General features: G+C 45.3%; 1 protein-coding gene across 1 annotated transcript in view; it reads left to right on the forward strand.

Moving 5' to 3' along the window:
• LMX1A (LIM homeobox transcription factor 1 alpha) overlaps positions 1-19,062 on the forward strand; it is a 140,597-nt gene that overhangs the window by 93,623 nt on the left and 27,912 nt on the right. Inside the window, exon 4 of the mRNA XM_039485242.1 lies at positions 16,956-17,188. Within this exon, the coding sequence (XP_039341176.1) occupies positions 16,956-17,188 (233 nt within the window). The remainder of the gene's footprint in view (positions 1-16,955; positions 17,189-19,062) is intronic.

Below are 19,062 nucleotides of genomic sequence, written 5' to 3' on the forward strand. Positions count from 1 at the left end.
CTCTTCTTTTTCACACACACACACACACACTTGTGTTGTAGTTGTTGTTATAACTTGCTACTTCCTGTCAAAATTCGCAATGCATATATATTCTCTGTAATTTTATTCTTTCAAAGATCGTTAAGGATTACAGTGCTGTTATTTTAGTTTTTTGACTGGTCTGTGCATTTCATAATTTAATTTCTCTTATGCTTAAATTTAATTCTTTGAGTAGAGAGTTCTAAAATGCCTAATCTGTCCTGGCTGGAATAATTATCATTATTACTTTTATTACCATATTGTGCTTTGTCATTCATTATTTAAAGTGGTACAATCAACTAATTGTATCCTTGTAGAATGTAAATTTAATGTGCACTCACCTTAGCAGTGCCAGTTTAAAAAAAATAGCTACACACATAACTTTAGACACTGGGCAGATGAAGGGTTGCTTATTTTCAAATTCTATTTTTAGTTCTATCTGTAAAATAACTTAAAAATTGTATGAAAATAAATGCAGTTCCATGACTGATACTTATAGTAATAATGGAGTCAAATGTTAGTGAATCACATACATGATTGTGATTGGTAAACTTAAATGCCAAAATAATTAGAAAAATAAATTCCTTTTCTTAATAAAAGATTTAAAAACCTTAATTGTGTATGTTAAAATTAAATAAATATGCTTTTAATGGAGTGAAAAACAATTGACTAAAATAGAGGAGATAATGGCGGTAACACAGAGTGTGTCTGTTAGAGGAAGTAAGCAGATTTTATTTTTATTTATCTCTACCAAAGATAGTGTACAAAGGATCATACCTGTGCTTCTGAAATCTTCAGAATTGATACTTTAAGGTTTGGGATTGGGAATATCTTGCTGTATTATCTCCTGATTGTTCTAAATTTACATATAAGCTTAAAATGTGGCTTTAATTGGTGTTTGTATATATTTTTTCTTTCTTTATATAGGAATTAGACACAGTGCTCCTTTCAACTAATTTCTAAGTCATCTGCAAAAAAACCTAGAGTTCTCAGGTGCCTAAGTAGCCCCTGGAATCACAGTTAAAGTTGTTCCCCTCTCCTCCCCAAAGAGAATCTGAAATGGCACCCATGGTGATATTGGATTTTTTAAAGGAGAAGTGGTACAAATCACCTTAAGAGATGACGCTGAACCATATAGTGTACATGCACTTCACAGCCTTCTTCTCCCATTACTTCATTAAATAGAAAACTTGTTAAAGAGACTGGAGCTGATTGGCATAATTGAGAAAATCTCTGTGCCAACAGCATGGTGTACCCCAATGGTACCAGTACAAAGAAAAATGGAAACATATGAATGGGTGGATCATAAAAGACTTAAGTTGTGAGAGAAAAATGTATCTTCCCAACACTGGATGGCTGCCTCCCCAAAGTGAAAGGAGCTACAGCAGGGGTAGGCAACCTATGGCATGCATGCCAAAGGTGGCATGTGAGCTGATTTTCAGTGACACTCACACTGCCTGGGTCCTGGCCACTGTTCCAGGGGACTCTGCATTTTAATTTAATTTTAAATGAAGTTTCTTAAACATTTTAAAAACCTTATTTACTTTACATATAACAATAGTTTAGTTATATATTATAGACTTATAGAAAGAGATCTTCTAAAAATGTTAAAATGTATTACTGGCACGTGAAATCTTAAATTAGCATGAATAAATGAAGACTCAGCACACCATTTCTGAAAGGTTGCCGACCTCTGAGCTACAGTATTCTCCAGGATGGATGCTGTGAGTGGATTTTGGCAAATTCCTTTAGCCAAAGAAAGTATTAAACTGACTACATTTATCACACCTTTCGGGAGGATTACCTTTGGGATTACCAGTGCACCTGAAATTTTCCAAAGAAAGATGGCAGAATGGTTAATGAGCACAAATGGAGTTGTAGTTTTCCTGGATGACATTGCGATATATGGATCTTCAATGGAAGAACACAGCAAAACCCTCAACGAATTCCTAAGCCTAATAGATCATTCTGGACTGAAGCAACACAAGGGAAAATGATTTGAGAGTAGGCAGAAAATGCAAGTTTTTGGGACAGGCAACAAACAAAGATGGAATGAGTCCTAGCCCTGAGAAGTTAAAAGCAATTTGAGCATTGAATGCACCAATGAATGTACCAGAACTGAGATGTATACAGGGTATGGTAAAATAGTTTGGTCAATACCTATAAGACCATTCCCCAATGACAAAACCACAGGATGAACTATTAAAGTCCAACACATCTTGGCTATGGGGCCCAAATCAAGAAATTGCCTTCAAAAAGAAATGATCTCAGCTGCTCCAGTTCTGAAGTACTATGATGTGAACAAACCCACGATGGTCAGTGCGTATGCAAGCAGTTATGGCCTAGGAGGTGTACTGTTGCAACGACATGGCTCTGAGTGCAAGCTAGTTGCCTTCTGCTCTCGCACACTCACAGAATGAAAAGGAGTGCCTGGCAAGCATATGGGCGTGTGAACACTGTTACAGGTTTTTGCATGGACTGGACTCGTTTACACTGATAACAGACCATAAATCACTTGTAACTTTCATCAGTGGAAAAGAGCTAGTTCAAGCACCACTGAGATACCAGTGTCTATTGCTAAAGGTTAATGCAATTTAACCCAAGTGCTAAATATGTTTCTGGGAAAAATCTTGTTGTTGAACATAATTACTCATGTGCTCAAAGATGAGGTAAAAGCATACGTGGATGCGTACAGACCAGCTACAAAAAGCAACCTCAACAGAGACATAACTTCAGGATGTTCTAAGTTACTTTAGGGGCAGCTGGCCAAAGTATCATAAGGAAGTGACGAGACTGCTTTCTGGAGCATGGACTATTAAGCGAGTCAGATGGACTCATGATTAAAGGCACTTGCATTGTAATTCCAAGGGAAATGAGAGGAGAAACCTCATCCAGGAAGGAATCAAGGATTAACTAAATGCTGTGAATGGGCTAACCAGTCAACATGGTGGCTGGGTATCAGCAAGGACATAAAGAATAAATTGTCCGCATGTGACGATTGCAGAATTAACAGACCAACGCAAAGAACTTTTTTAATAACAACACCTTTACCAGACAGAACTTGGAAGAAGCTGCAAATTTATGCAGATTCAGAGGATATCATTACCTGGTTGTTGTGGACTATTTTTTCATAGAATCATAGAATCATAGAATCTCAGGGTTGGAAGGGACCTCAGGAGGTCATCTAGTCCAACCCCCTGCTCAAAGCAGGACCAAACCCAACTAAATCATCCCAGCCAGGGCTTTGTCAAGCCTAACCTTAAAAACCTCTTAGGAAGGAGATTCCACTACCTCCCTAGGTAACCCATTCCAGTTCTTCACCACCCTACTAGTGAAAAAGTTTTTCCTAATATCCAACCTAAACCTCCCCCTCTGCAACTTGAGACCATTACTCCTTGTTCTGTCATCTTCTACCACTGAGAACAGTCTAGATCCATCCTCTTTGGAACCCCCTTTCAGGTAGTTGAAAGCAGCTATCAAATCCCCCCTCATTTTTCTCTTCTGCAGACTAAACAATCCCAGTTCCCTCAGCCTCTCCTCATAAGTCATGTGCTCCAGCCCCCTAATCATTTTTGTTGCCCTCCGCTGGACTCTCTCCAATTTATCCACATCCTTCTTGTAGTGTGGGGCCCAAAACTGGACACAGTACTCCAAATGAGGCCTCACCACTGCTGAGTAGATGGGAATGATCACATCCCTCGATCTGCTGGAAATGCCCCTACTTATACAACCCAAAATGCCATTTGCCTTCTTGGCAACAAGGGCACACTGTTGACTCATATTCAGCTTTTCGTCCACCAGGTCCTTTTCTGCAGAACTGCTACCCAGCCATTCGGTCCCTAGTCTGTAGCAGTGCATGGGATTCTTCTGTCCTAAGTGCAGGACTCTGCACTTGTCCTTGTTGAACCTCATCATATTTCTTTTGGCCCAATCCTCTAATTTGTCTAGGTCCCTCTGTATCCTATCCCTACCCTCCAGCATATCAACCACTCCTCCCAGTTTAGTGTCATCTGCAAACTTGCTAAGGATGCAGTCCACACCATCCTCCAGATCGTTAATGAAGATATTGAACAAAACCGGCCCCAGCACCGACCCTTGGGACACTCCACTTGATACCGGCTGCCAACTAGACATGGAACCATTGATCACTACCCGTTGAACCCAACCATCTAGCCAGTTTTCTATCCACCTTACCGTCCATTCATCCAGCCCAGACTTCTTTAACTTGCTGGCAAGAATACTGTGGGAGACTGTATCAAAAGCTTTGCTAAAATCCAGAAATAGTACATCCACTGCTTTCCCCTCATCCACAGAGCCGGTTATCTCGTCATAGAAGGCAATTAGGTTAGTCAGGCATGACTTGCCCTTGGTGAATCCATGCTGACTGTTCCTGATCACTTTCCCCTCCTTTAAGTGGTTCAGGATTGATTCCTTGAGGACCTGTTCCATGATTTTTCCAGGGACTGAGGTGAGACTGACTGGCCTGTAGTTCCCTGGATCTTCCTTCTTCCCTTTTTTAAAGATGGGCACTACATTAGCTTTTTTCCAGTCATCCGGGACCTCCCCTGATCACCATGATTTTTCAAAGATAATGGCCAATGGCTCTGCAATCTCATCGGCCAACTCCTTTAGCACCCTCGGATGCAGCGCATCCGGCCCCATGGACTTGTGCTCGTCCAGCTTTCCTAAATAGCCCCGAACTACTTCTTTCTCCACAGAGAGCTGGTCACCTCCTCCCCATACCGTGCTGCAGAGTGCAGCTGTCTGGGAGCTGACCTTGTCTGTGAAGACAGAGGCAAAAAAAGCATTGAGTACACTAGCTTTCTCCACATCCTCTGTCACTAGGTTCCCTCCCTCATTCAGCAAGGGGCCCACACTTTCCTTGACTTTCTTCCTGTTGCTAACATACCTATAATTTTCAGGTATATAAAAATATAATGTTCTTGAAAGACATGTTACACTGTTATCGAGAAAATGAAGTGGACTTTTGCTCATTTTGGTATTCCAGAATTTGTGATGGACCATGGACCACAATTCACTGCTGCAGAATTCTGTCATTCTGAACAAAAAATGATTTTGATCCTATTACTAGCAGCCCCCATTACCCTCAGGCGAATGGAGAGGCTGAGAGAGCTGTTCAGACAGCCAAGAAAATGCTACAGCAGGAAGATCGATTCCTTGCTCTTCTGAGTGACAGATCAACACCAATAGCAGCTCTTGGATATAGTCCAGCACAAGTCCTCGTGGGAAGACAATTCAGACTCTTTTCCAAAGTTGGAATGGTAGTTCTGTCTCCAAAGTGAAGAGAGGAGCCAAATCAGATAAAAAGGCTAACAGAATTTATGAACACATTTACAATGGACATCACACAGAGAACTGCTAGATCTAGAACCTGGTGACTGTGTTCATCTCAAACTGGATGGAGAAAAAGGATGGACAACTCCAGCTGTCAAAAAGAAAAGGAATTCAGCACCCAGATCATACGTCATTTGAGAATGACAGTGGAGAGTTCAACAGAAACCATTGACATCTACAGTTTGTTCCACAGAGAGAACAATCAAAAGAGCAAACTCTACAGGTAGCAGATGCAGAAAAAGAAGATGACAACTCAAGGATTCTGGACCGACCATAGCCTGTTGTTGCAACTAATGGACAGCCAGATGACCAAGTAGTTACATGTTCGGGCTGCATAATTAAGAAAGCAGTACAATTCAGAGACCCTTAACAAACCAATACATATTGAACTTCAATGACAGAGTATAGTGTAAATATTGTAAATGGTAGGAAACTCAAAATTAAAGGGGAAGACAGAATGGAATGCTAAAACCTATTATACTGTTCAGCCACCGTGTGTTTGTGTGTGTACAAATACCTTATTTAAACAAACCCCAGCTATACCTGGCAGAACATTAAAGGATCGTAGGATGAACAAAGTTGGAGTGTATTCGCAAGCTCTGTGCCCAGTCCAGATCTGGTACAGGAAAATGACAGTTCCTGTTTGCAAAGTGTCAAGAGCCCAACATTTCCATGGGATGCTCTGACCGGGTGGTGTAGGCGACTCAGGTAGCTGGCAATGGGCAACAGATGGTTCTCATGTGGGAAGCACATGGAGGGACAGCTCTGTTTCTGAAATCTGAGGCCTTGTGTGTTTCAGCTGACTGCCACACAGTGACTGAGCGAAGGAAATGAGACAATGAGCATCTCTGGCCACTTGTTACCTGTTCTTCATTCCACTGTTGTGGAGGAGAGAGAGACCAGATACTGGACGGGCACCAAGGCTACAATTCTCCTTGTGCTAATGGATTTGAAGGAGTTAAATCTGGCTAATAAACTCCAGCCTCTGGGGCCTGATTCTCTTCTGGTTCAATGCTGCTTGAACTCACCCGATCTCAATGGAGCTACTCTGAGCTTTAAACCACTGAGATCAGAATCTGGCAGCGGGTGGGCTACACCCTCCTGTGTGCACAGTCTGACGCCTACGTCAGACATTTGGACAATTCCCTCAACCCCAAACCGCCTTCTACGGTGGAATGAAGGAACCTGACAACACGTGCTGCTATTTCCTGCGACACTTAGTTCAGCTGTGAAGGATCAGTGTCCAATATCCTCCCGCAGCTTGGATACAGCATGTTTACAGCCCCCAGAGGAGCCATAGCTTACTGTGGGGTGTCTGAGAATTGTTGGCGGTGGGAGCTGATTTATGCAGGCATTTGTCCCACACTTTCTCTGACAGAGTGCTATCAGCAGCATACTTGCAAGGTGACTATTGCTCACCAAGCATTTATCGAGTGAATTCCCTCTCTCTCCCGTCATAGTTTAGATAATCCTCATGTTCGGGGAGGCACTGAGCATGTTTGGAGTGCGTCTAGGGGTTGGGGTTTTTTGCAGTGTGTACTTTCAAGGGGTAAAGCAGGGCCTTGCTACCACACAGTAGGTGGGCCTGGGAAGGGGGACGGCATGTCTGTTGGCTCAAGAATGATGAGCATCTACTGGCTGAACCAAAGCGGTGACAGAAGCTACTACAGATTGGAGGAACCTGATAGGGCAGATCCCATCTATCTATTCCTCCATCCCAATCACTGCAGAACCCCACCCTTGGGTGCTCCCTGTTGAGGGGCTTGGTGTAGGGCCTGGCATGTGGCCCATCAAATGTGGGTTCCATTGTGTCTGAGGATAGTCTGTGTGCTGCGATGCATCGGCCAGACCCTAAAGCAGTGCCAGTTCCCCCGCCCCCGCCCCCCGGCCGGGGGTTAGCTCTCTGTGTTGTAACATGAAGAGCACAGATTCGTTCTCTGTGCTTGGATTCTCTTTTTACAGTCCACGTAGTCCCTGTCCCTGGTCTCTTTGTGTCTTGTGGCAGCAGAAGAAAGGAGGGGGTTGGGGATTCCATGCTCCGCTGCTGGTCCTCCTCGCTCTGGCCTGCAGGTGTCGGCGGGCCCATGAACGAAGCATGTCATTTTTCTCTCTCCCTCGGCTGGCCAGCATTGGAAGGTTTTTGTAGGCAGTTTCCCTCTTAGGGTATGTCTATATTGGAATTAGACACCCACGACTGGCCTGTGCCAGCTGGCTCGGGCTCAGGCTAAGGGGCTGTTTCATTGCAGTGTAGATGTTCTAGCTGGGCTGCAGCCCCAGCTCTGGGACCCTCCCACCTCACAGGGTCATAGAGCCCAGGCTCAGTATTGGACCTGAATGTCTACACTTCAATGAAACAGCCCCTTAGCCCGAAACCCAGGAGGCTGTCAGCTGGCCCGGGCCAGTTGCAGGTGTCTGACTGCAGCGTAGACACACCCTATGTCCCAGTTCCAGCCTCTCCAGGGTGGTCGGAGTGGAGATCTCAGTGCAAGCAACATGTTCAGCTCCCAGTTTCTCACCAGCAGGGATGGATGGGCTGCAGAGCAAGCACACTCAGCCTCTGCTCGCCACCTCTCTCTGTCCTGGGCTGGGCAGGTTGAGGAGACAGAAGGCCGGCTTCATCATTGTACCGCTCCAGTTTCCCATCAATAGATCAGATTGACACTAGGGTAGAGCTGGAGCAATACACTGGCCTGGAGTGAGATGGGAAGGGAGCATTTTGCACCACTCTGCAGTGCCCTCTGTGGCTGAGCAAGAAACTATATGGCTGGGGCTGTGACAGGGACCCAGCTCCTTAGCAAAGCAGAGATGGCAAGGGGGGTGCAGGTGCAGGAGGGAAGGAAGGATGTAGCATTTGTTCTGTGTAAGTAAGAGACGCAGGGGGCTCCCGACTTCAGACAATTTCTCCTTATCATCCAGCGGGATCACTAACTGGAAGGGAAGCGCAGGCTGAGTGTTAATTACATCAGGAGCTTTCTAAAGGGTTTCCCCCTCCTCCAGCCCACCTTGGCGGAAACAGCTGGCAGGTGGCGTGTTCAGCCACTGGGTCAGTTGTGGCTCCCAGTCAGCTGTGCGCACATCTGGCTCGCAGGTGTTTGGTTCTGTACTTTGTAGCTTGGCCGATACTGGGGGAGCTGGGGGTGGTGGTGTCCCCGGTGTTACCTACATATGGAGAGAGACTGAAGTTAATCATCTTCCCCTCCCTTCTCTGAAGACAGGTTCAGGGCTGATACTGTCGCTTACTCCCCTCCCCTTGTCTGAGTCAACATGATGCTTTGAGAGAAGAGGTTAATGAGATTGGCACAGATGGCACCAGCTGCTGCAGGCTCTGAAGTGCTTGTTGACTCCCCAGCAGTGTTTGTCCCAATCTCTTGACAGTTTATTCAGCTGACATGGGTGGGGTGGAGGCTGGGCAAAGGGAGGCAGAAGGGAACAATGAACCCTCAGTGTTGCTCATTTAGGGAGCGTTGCTGGCTTGGGCTGGCTGGCAGCAGTGAGCCCAGTGTCCGCACTCAGCGTGTGAGGACTAACTGTCAGCAGACTCAGGAGTGGAGAGGCAGGTGGATATGGTGCTTGCTTGAGAGTCCTGGGTTCAGTTCCCAGCTCCAGCCTAGGTTTACTGTGTGCCAAAGCAAGGCACTTAGGGCCAGATTTTCAAAGGCATTTAGGCAACTAAAGATGTAGGCTGTCGCCTAGTGGAAGAACTCCCCAAATGCCTGACTCCCGCTGATTTCAATCTGTTTTGGTGTTTTTGAAAAATACCACCAGGCACGTATCTAGCGCTCTAGGTGCCTAAATACCTGTCCATTAGTCTCTCTGTGGCCCAGATCCTCAAAGGTCCTGAAATCTGGGCCCGTTGGTTTGCCTGGGCCTCGGTTTTCCACCCATGAAGCACTACCCTCTGTCACAGGGGGGTTGTGAGGCAAAATGCGTGAGTGTGTGGTGCTCTAGTGATGGGGGTCTGAGTCTGAGCTAGGATTGATAGACGCTAGAGGTGAGGGCATGGGAATGTCTTCACAAGAGCTCTTCCCCCCCCCCCCCCCAGATGCTCTGTAGCTCCGTGAGGGGCAGCTGAGATGTCTCCCAGTGTTGGCCATTCCCCAAGCATATGTCTGCATCAATAGCTAGCGCATGGTGCACCAGTAGATGGCACACAACAATAGGCAGCCTAGCTCCTGGATTTTATTGGACTAATAAAACACATTGGGCAGTGCAAATGGCTGCCTTCGGGCAGCTCTTTACCTCAGCTCTTAACAGATAAGTCTGGCCTTCAGTCCAGCTGTTTTCTGTGGCCCTGTGGGACATGTATGGCTTGGGAGCTCTCTCAGCTGGATACAGCACATAGGTTATATCTGTCTGCATATACACCCCCCCCCACACCTCTTTCTGTAGGTGCTTTGTCTCTGTCTCCTGGGGATCCATAATCTCATCTCTAGGATCCCTATCGTATAACTGGGTCTGCACAGGTACTGTGTAGGTGCTGGGGTCCATCCACAGGGGTCCAGTTGCCAGGACCATGGCCTAGAAAGGTGCAAATTAGTACAATTTTTGTTGTGGTGGTTCCTTTTGTTTGGTGTGATTTCTTACAGACACCCTAAATTGTGCTTGATGCAGAGTGACTATTTAGAGATTTTTAAATGGGGGGGGGGGCAGAGGGAGGATTTCTGTGTATCTCTATGTGAGCCCGTCTTTGCAGTCTAAAACGGGTCCAGGTTGTGCTAATTTTCTCTCCAAAAGGGTCTCTGAAGCACTCAAAAAATGGACAGGACACAGCCTCAGCAGATGCACTGATTTCAGTTATCCTATGCTGACTTACACCAGCTTAGGATCTGGTCCGATGTAGCTGAGCAACTGTTTTGGCCTACAAGCTTTCATGTTGGTAATGAAATCTGAAAATCCCAGTGATCACAGTGGACCCTTCTGCCCTCGGAACCGATTAATCTATTTTCTGGTAGTTTCAGCATTTTGCTGTCAATATTCTGCACACATCTGCTCCTCTCCTTGTTGGAATGAGACTGATTCAAGACTGAGGCATTTCATTTCCTCTGTGTGTGGGGGGGGTTCAATAGATTTTTTTTAAAAAGTATCTACTCTGAGAACCTGATGAGGAATGTTATCATCTGGTAAAGTCTGCCAAGCTGTTCATGGGAAACCCAGGGAAATATGAAGTATTCAAGGGAAGTGGCCAATTCATCATTGCTTGAACTCTTTCAATACAGGTTGGAGGCTTTCTAAACACCATGCTGTAGTTCAAGCCCAAGTGATTGGACTTAATTAGTGTCATGTAGTAACGAAGAATTATTCTCTGCGTGTTTATGCAGAAGGTCAGACTAGAGGATCACAGTATCTATGAATGTCAGGATCCCAGCTATGAGGTGCAGATGGAGGCCAGAGGCAGCTCGGTAACTAGGTTCTGAGTTCAGTCCAGGGGGTCCAGGCCGGAAGCAGCAGTCTATACTAGTGTCACGCTGTAGGGCAAGGTCATGTTTGAGGTCAATGAGCCGCACTGGGTTGGAGCCAAGTAGGTCAGCTGAGGTATGTGAGTGGAACAGCAGCAGGGTGAGAAATCAGGAGTGGAGCAGGGGCCAAGAACCACGAATTGGGACCAGGAGCAAGACTAGGAGTGTGCAGCAGGGTCTGTCGCAGCAGCAAGAATGGGGTTTAACTAGTTTCACAGCCAGCCTGCAGATGTCTTCCCTAGGCCTTACATAGCATGCCTGGGCCACTCAGGGAATCTGGTAGGCACTGCCAGTCAGGGCCTCTGTGGTAGAACATCCACTGGTAGTTGAGGCCATAGGGCTAATAGGGAGCTGTTCCCCACTCAAACAGACCTTTTTGGGTGGCGGTGTGTCCAGGAGCCAGAGAGCCGGGTTCCAGAACCCTGGAGCCTCACAGGGAACTTGTAAAATACTGGTAGGGTGCCGTGAAGATGAACACATTAGCTTGCGGTGCCTGTGTTTCATGAACAAAACCAAGAGGTAAGTGCAGACCATAGACGCTGGTCTCATCCCACAGACACAAGTGGTACACCACAATTTGGGAAGCATCTGAATGATACTCCGAACCCTCCACCCAAGAACAACCCATCACCTTCTGTTTTCTACAGTTCTTTTAAACACTTCAGTGTGCGGGGAAGTGCTGGTTTGAAAGCCCAAGAGACTAAATGCCAAATGGGCATGTGCCTAAACTGTGCATTGCCAGAACAACCTACCAAGATGCAAACCTCGCTCTGTCTCCATGACCTCTCTGCTGAGATTAACATCAGTGGCTCCAGTTGTGATGTGATCTGTAACTGGACTCTGATCAGCATTTGTATAGGCCCATTGAAGGCCATCAAATGGTCTGAACTTGGCTGATTTTGAACCAGTGATCTACAGGTGAAAGGCGGCCTAGGAAGTGTGAGCACCAACCAACAGCCTAGTCCTGGAAGTATCCCCTACCATGGAACCACCCACGAAGGTTACCATGGTTCTTGGACAAATGGAGGAAGTTGAAATGCAAAGGCAGGAAGCTGGAGGACACCTCCTCAGAATCCAAACAATGGCAACATAAGGAATTTATACAAACTCAGGCAATGTCTCTGGCCAGTTACTCATGGGCCTCTGCTCTACCACAACACCCTCCAAATTCCAGCCTTGGAAGCTGTTCTGAATAGTCAGTCAACCCAAAGCCCAGATTGTGTCCACTCTACCCCAAGCTCAGCCACTACCTGCAATGAGCAGCTTTCCTTTCTCTTTTCTAAACAAATCGAGTGAACCAATCGCAGCCTCCTCGGCCGCGTGATCAATGAACCTGTGCAGAAGGAGACTCACAAACCAGACACTTCATCAGAATTGGGCACAGTGCTTCAGCTGCTGAAGCTCAGAGTGAATTCTGTGGCACCATCTGGCACCTGGACCCTACCCCTCAGGGGTGATCAAATCCAGCCTGCAATGCCTGGTTCCTCTGCTGATAGAAATAGTGAGCTCATCCCTCAGGGAGGACACCATCAGTCACCCTGAAACACTCAATAACCCACCCAATTCACAACATGCCACTGACTGAGTTTCAGTCCTCTCCTTCTGGGGCAAGATCCTCAGGAACCATTGGAACCATCTGCCAAGAGTTATGATGGATTCTCCATCATGGGCAATTTTAAAATCAAGATTGGATGTTTTTCTAGAAGATCTGCTGTACTTCAAGGAGGAGTTATTTCAGGGAAGTTCTCTGGCCTATGTTCTGCAGGAGGTCAGGCTACATGATCACAGTGGTCCTTTCTGGCCTTGGAATCAACCTGGATCCTTCAAAGTCTTCTTCAGGCCATTGTTGTTCGTACTGCTGAACTTCCTCCTCAAGGAGATGGGTCAAGCAGTATCAGCATCTTTGTCTGACTTCTGAAGTACTAACTCACTTACCAGATCCAGCAAAAAAAAAAAATCACCATAATTGCACTGAGACGGCTTTCTTCAGTCCTTCCCAACAGATTAGGTGAGCAGGCACCTCCTGCTCCCCAAAATCTCTGCCATCCAGAGTTGCACAAGGCTTGGTCTTGTTACCGCTCCTCTTACGTACTTTAGTACAAACCTCAGTGATAGAGTGAGACAACATAGGCTGTCAACAGTATGCTAAGTATCCTTTCCCTCCACTGTGTCCTCATATCATCCAGGGCTTCAGGGAGATTCAAGGCAAGATGGAGAACAGATGGCTTAATCAGAATTCTGGAAGGACTGAAGTAATGCTAATTTGGAGAGGTAAATAGTTGGAGGTGTTGGCCAAAGCTATCACCTCTTTGTCGACTGTGCATTCTGGCTGGTGGGTAAGGGAGTATGCAGCTTCAGGGTCACTCTGGATTCACCACTAACCCTGGTGCATCAATCAGCAGCAGGCACTAAAGCACCTTCTCTCACCTTTGGCCAACGAGAGATTTTCAAAAGTACTCAGCATTGACCTAATTCTGCTCCCACTGATGTCAGTGGACATGTTACCACCAATTTGGCTGGAGGAGCAATTGGGTCAACCCTGACGTCTCCACCCATTCCCCTCAAATGGAGACCCAGCCGCTGTAATTCATACATGACTAGACTCTTTCAGCTCTCACTCCTCTGCCTAGACGAGACATCCAGAAAGGAGCAGCACATGCTGATCAATGGAATGAGCCAAAGAGAACACTTCACATCCCAGCATGCCGCATCCAGCACAGGCTGTCTGTGAACCACAAGATCTAGCTGAAGTTCTGCTGATGATTTTGGAAACCCCAGAGGGTCTAGGCCATTGTGATTTAAAAGACCAGCCTTTGTGGCAGCCACAGTCGTTGGGCGTGTAGCAAGTAGAGATTCAAGAGAGCAAGAACCAGAGTCAACACCTTCTCAAAGGCAGCTGAGAAGAGTCCTACCCGTGATATTTTCAGGTCATTTCTGTAAGACATGTCTTCAGAATAGCATTCCTCAAAGAGCAAGAGAGGAAGAAGACCTGGCAGCACATGCAAAATAACAGCCTATGACTGAGCTGAAATCAGGATAAAGAAATAACATCATGTTCAAAATCATGGCCCTTGATTACACCTGGAGTATGTTGGACAAATGCACAGACTGCGTGCTGGGTGGTTCTCTGCATTTTAACCTTGCTCAGCACTTAGATTCTTTGTAGATTAGATTGAGAGACAGATTATATGGGAGACTCTGTATCCCACTCCCTCGTCCCCCTGCAGAGCTGGCCTCCTGCGGTAATGACAGCTATTCCAGTAGGATGGGCGTTGGTGCTAATTGGTGGCAGCTGCTGTTGCTGTTATGTTTACATGGTGCACTTGAAGAATTGATGCCAATAAACCAAAGCAGCCTTGTAATGTATGGCATTAATGGAAATAGCCTGGATCACAGCCCTTCTCTCCAGAGATGTGAATAAGCAAAGGGGGCAGACTAGAGACAAAGGGTGATTTCTGTGGTTCCTACACTGAATGATGGACAATAGTCCACATACCATGTTAATGAGGGGGAATAGGCACTTGTAATGTTAATGGCTTTATGAATGGGGGAATTGACTCCAGTAATATTAACCAGGGATACACATCCACCACAAAGGGAAGTACACACCGTTCATATTAATAGAGGTTTCACCCACCATACCCATGGGGAGCTCACCCCAATAATGTTAATAGGAGATGGAACCTATTTTTCTCAATGTGAGTCTCCAATAGGGAGAGTCAAGTGTCCCTGTTGAACAGGTGATATTCCCTACTAGTGCTAACAAGACTTATCCCCTCTCTTGAAAGGGGAAAAATTCCATTACAGTTAGTTAATAATCTCTTGCTCTTATGACTAACACCTATTACTTAATAACCCCTAGCACGTTTTCATCTGTAGATTTCAGAGCACTTTACTTAAGAGGCCAGTTTCATTAGCCCCTTTTTACAGACAGGAAAACTGAGGCACAGAGCAGGGGCACAACTTGTCCAAGGTCACCCAGCAGGTCAGTAGCAGGGTCAGGTCTTCTGAGTTCCAGTCCATTGTGCTATCCACTAGGCAAAAATAAATATGGAGTACATTTCATGCTACATTACAGGATCGTGATCATTAAAGATGGGTAAAACAACCTATTGTAGCCTCAAATGCATCATCCTACAAGGGCTAAACATAGGATACGCGGCTGGTGTAAATTTGTTAAAGATCCTTTGAAGTCAATTTACAGGCTGTGCTGCATTGAAACATCTATGTCCAAATCAGGAGGACAATACAGTCTGCAATATATTACACGTTCTGAATTCAAAGACAAAATTTTAGCCATAATTATTATTAGAGATAAATGAATTTTTTCAAAATAAAAAGTTTAGTCAAAAATGGTCTTTCTTATCAATTGAGTTTTTGTGACACATTTTCACTTTGATTCAATTTTTTTTTCTTTATTTGATGAAACTGGAATTGAAAATTGTAGGCCCTGATCCTGCAAACACTTCTGCAGGTGCTTAACTTTCCTAGCAGGTGAGGCCTCATTGGAATTAATGAACCTGCTCAGGGAGTAAAGTTGAGCACACAAGGAAATAGTTGAAGAATCGGGGCCCAGGTCTGTGGTTTTTCTTTTCTTTTTTCCTTTTGCTGCTCTGTAACTTTGGCAAAAGTGTTCATTTTTTTTGTAAGTGTCAGAACTGCAAAAGTAAAAATGACATGAAAAAAAGTGGGAAAAAGAGAAATATTGATGACATTTTAGTGCATTCAGTAGAAAAAAAATTAAAAAGGGAGAGATAAGATATTTAAAAACCTCAATTCTGAAACACAATTTTTTTGACAAAAAATTGAACATTTTCCAAAACTTGCCAAACGAAAATGGCTTTTAAACTGTTTGCAGTGTTGTAGCCATGTTAGTCCCATGATATGAAAGAGACAAGATGGGAGAGAGATCTTTTATTGGACCAACTTACATAGGTGGAATAGACAATCTTTTGGGCTATGCAGAGCTCTGCATTCCTTGTGGGTAGACATAGGATACCTTTTGGACCTAATATAAGGCATAGATGCTTATGATGTGGTCAGGAGTTGTGTTTACCTTTAACTCATGGGATAAAAAAGTATGTTTCCATTTAGCTTTTATCAGTTTAAATAAACAAAACCCTCGTGCCTTAAAATTTGGGAAATACGTAAAGGAAATTTCAGATAATTTCATTTCAGAATCTAGAAATATTTTTCAGCACTTCTAGCTTTTATTTTGTGTATGTTAGTACTTGTTTTACTTCTTAATGAACCACAGTCCACTACCGACCTTAACTCTGACTTTATTCTTGTTAATATCTTGAGTATAAATAAACCAAACACTTCTATTACTTCTGATAATTAGTAAGATGGACTTTGCTACACTCTATTACCCACAGAGATTAGAAATGTATTGCAGTTTAATTATGGTATGTACTTTTTTTCCCAAACACTTTAGGTAATTGAAAGTTGTGAATTACTTCATTTACATAATTCTTGACTCCACTATTTTCTTATTTGTCAGAAGTAAGCACCGTAAAATGGAGTGATAGGCCCGTGGATACTACAGGTTGCATCATGCAGTGCTCCACCTTGAACTGATGGTGTTATGTTCACAGCACACCCGCAGAAAAGTTAGATTAGAAACATCAAATAATCTTGCTGGAAGATTGCAGTGTAACATTACTTTATTTCTCAGTGGTCACAGCGATAACACACGAGAATCCAAAACCAGAGAGAGACAAAGCAGGCTGCTCCATAAAACAGGGACACAACTCACCCCGCCATGTTCTAGGCTGCTCCTTCCAGCCTGACTCTGCCTCTCTGAGCCCTGGACTTCATGCTTCACCAAAGAGTCATCTAGGCTGCAAGCAGGACCAGGAAACCCCCCCAACTCTTAAAGTGATAGCTTGCAATTCCAACACAGTCCTTAATAGACCACAGAGGGAAGGTGGAGCATTGGACACTGGGATTTGCAGTGCAGGCTCAACAAGCCACTGCTCCATATTAAAGATGAGGACAGGTCTGTTTAATGTAGATTTGGCGTGTCCCTCCCATCAGGGGCAAGGTGGCAACCAGCAGAAGGGGTCACGGTGCCCCCAAGTTGGCAGCCCCGCTGGAACATGTTCCTTCTCTCTCTCCTGCCAGGCTGTTCGCTGTGAAGTGCGGCGGCTGCTTTGAAGGCATCGCGCCCAGCGAGTTCATCATGCGGGCCCAGAAGAGCGTCTACCACCTGAGCTGCTTCTGCTGCTGCGTCTGTGAGAGGCGGCTGCAGAAGGGCGATGAGTTCGTGCTGAAGGAAGGCCAGCTGCTGTGTAAGAGCGACTATGAGAAGGAGCGGGAGCTGCTCAGCCTGGTGAGCCCGGCTTTGTCGGATTCCGGTAAGGGGGAACCCGGAGCAGAGAGGAGCTTGTGGCCTGTGCTGTGGGGAGTGAGTCCAGGCCCCCACAGAGACATGCCTGACTATTGTTATTGATTTGTATGATCTTAGCGCATAGGAGCCCCAGTTGTGGCCCAGAACAAAAAGACGGCCCCAGCCCCAGAGAGCTTATGAGAGATGGACCCCAGCTGGGACATATAAATCCAAACTGAGAACCACTCCAAGCTGTAGGGGTGGGTATGTAACCCACGATAACAATGTGGCTGCTTTTCCCACTCAAGTCATGTAATGAGACTCCTTCGTGGCTCCTGTGTGATGACTGAACCCATACCTCTGCCTCTAAAAGCTCCAGCTTCTATGTCTTGCATCCAATAACATTAGTTTGTAGGGAGGAGCAGGCTTTTAAATCTCTAGGTGTGGTCTAGCCACTAGAGGGAGACAGAGATAATCATGGGAGCCCCAGTCGTGGGCCAGGATCCCATTGCGCTAGGTGCTGTACAAACACCAAACCAAACAACAATCCCTGCCCCGAAGGGCTTTACAAACTAAGCACAAGCCAAGACACAACCAATGGAGACCGACAGAGGTGGGAGCACTAGGAAGTGAAATCACTCCCGTCTGAATGATTGGCCGTGGGCTCTGCACACCCACAGCCAAACCATTATTAAGATTTCTGTAGGCCTCATGGAAGAGAGGAGTTTTAATGAGGGATCCGAAGGAGAATAATGTGTTAGTTTTGTGGCTGTTCGCAGGGTGCTTCTCCAAGCACGAGGAAAAGCAGGGAAGAAAGTACCAAGGTGCGGGTTTGAAGATATAAGTGGGTGATGGAGGCTGGCATCATGAGCCAGTCGGAGGTGGGAGTCAACCTTTCACTACTGGATGAGACGGAGGGTGGAGAAAGCCCATGGAGGATCCTGAAAGTGCAGACAAGTAGTTTATGTTTTATACAATCGAGATCTGGGGCTGGACCCCCTATCTACCAACTCCTCCACCTTGCAGGTGGAGGAAGAGTTGCTCCATGGAGACCCCTGCAGGAATCCATGATGCAGCCTGACTCCTCTCTGCGCTGTCGTGAAAGCAGGTCACACTCCTTCCCTTGATAGACTGTTCATTGATAGGTTTTTAGACCATCCCGCCAGCTCTGACTGTATTTTACAAGGGTTATGCAGAATTATGGACATGCAGAAGGTTTGTGGGACTTGGAATGTTGAAATGATGGACAGATGCCTTCCCTATGCAGTGACAATAATACTTAGCAGCTTACCTTGGTAGATCTCTTTACAAAAGTGAGTTAAGTTATTATAATGAGTATGTATTATTGTGCGGACAAGGTGGGGGAGATAATAGCTTGTTACTGAACCAACTTCTGTTGGTGAAAGAGACAGTCTTTCAAGCTTAAGAACTTCAACTGATTCCGGGCCTTATTATGCTGAGTGTTGTACAAATACATAGTGCAAATGCCCATAGAGCTGTGCAACAAACTGATCTTTTGGTTCAGTGGCGGGTCTGAAAAATAAATTTAAAAAAATCTGTTTCGGATTGACCTGAAATGAAATTTTTTTGAACTTTTCAGTGAAAAGAAAGTTTTTAAAAACAATTCATTTCAGGTCTAACTAAATGTTTCAGTCAACACGAACCAAAATGTTTTGTTTCGTTTCTGAGGGTTTAACCTTTTTTATGAAATAAAATGGAAGTAAATTCAAAATGAAAAGTTGTTCGAACAGAAAAATCAAAACATTTTGTCTTGAAAAGGTTGAAACAAAACATTTTGACTCTTTTGGAGTTCTCTTCCTTGTTTGGCCAAAGCAATTTGTTTTCCATGAACGAAAGAACAGCATATTGGGTCAGACCAATGGTCTATCTAGCCCAGTATCC

Source organism: Mauremys reevesii, linkage group 8 (genome assembly GCF_016161935.1).
Source record: "Mauremys reevesii isolate NIE-2019 linkage group 8, ASM1616193v1, whole genome shotgun sequence".
In the NCBI taxonomy this organism is placed as follows: Eukaryota; Metazoa; Chordata; order Testudines; family Geoemydidae; genus Mauremys; species Mauremys reevesii.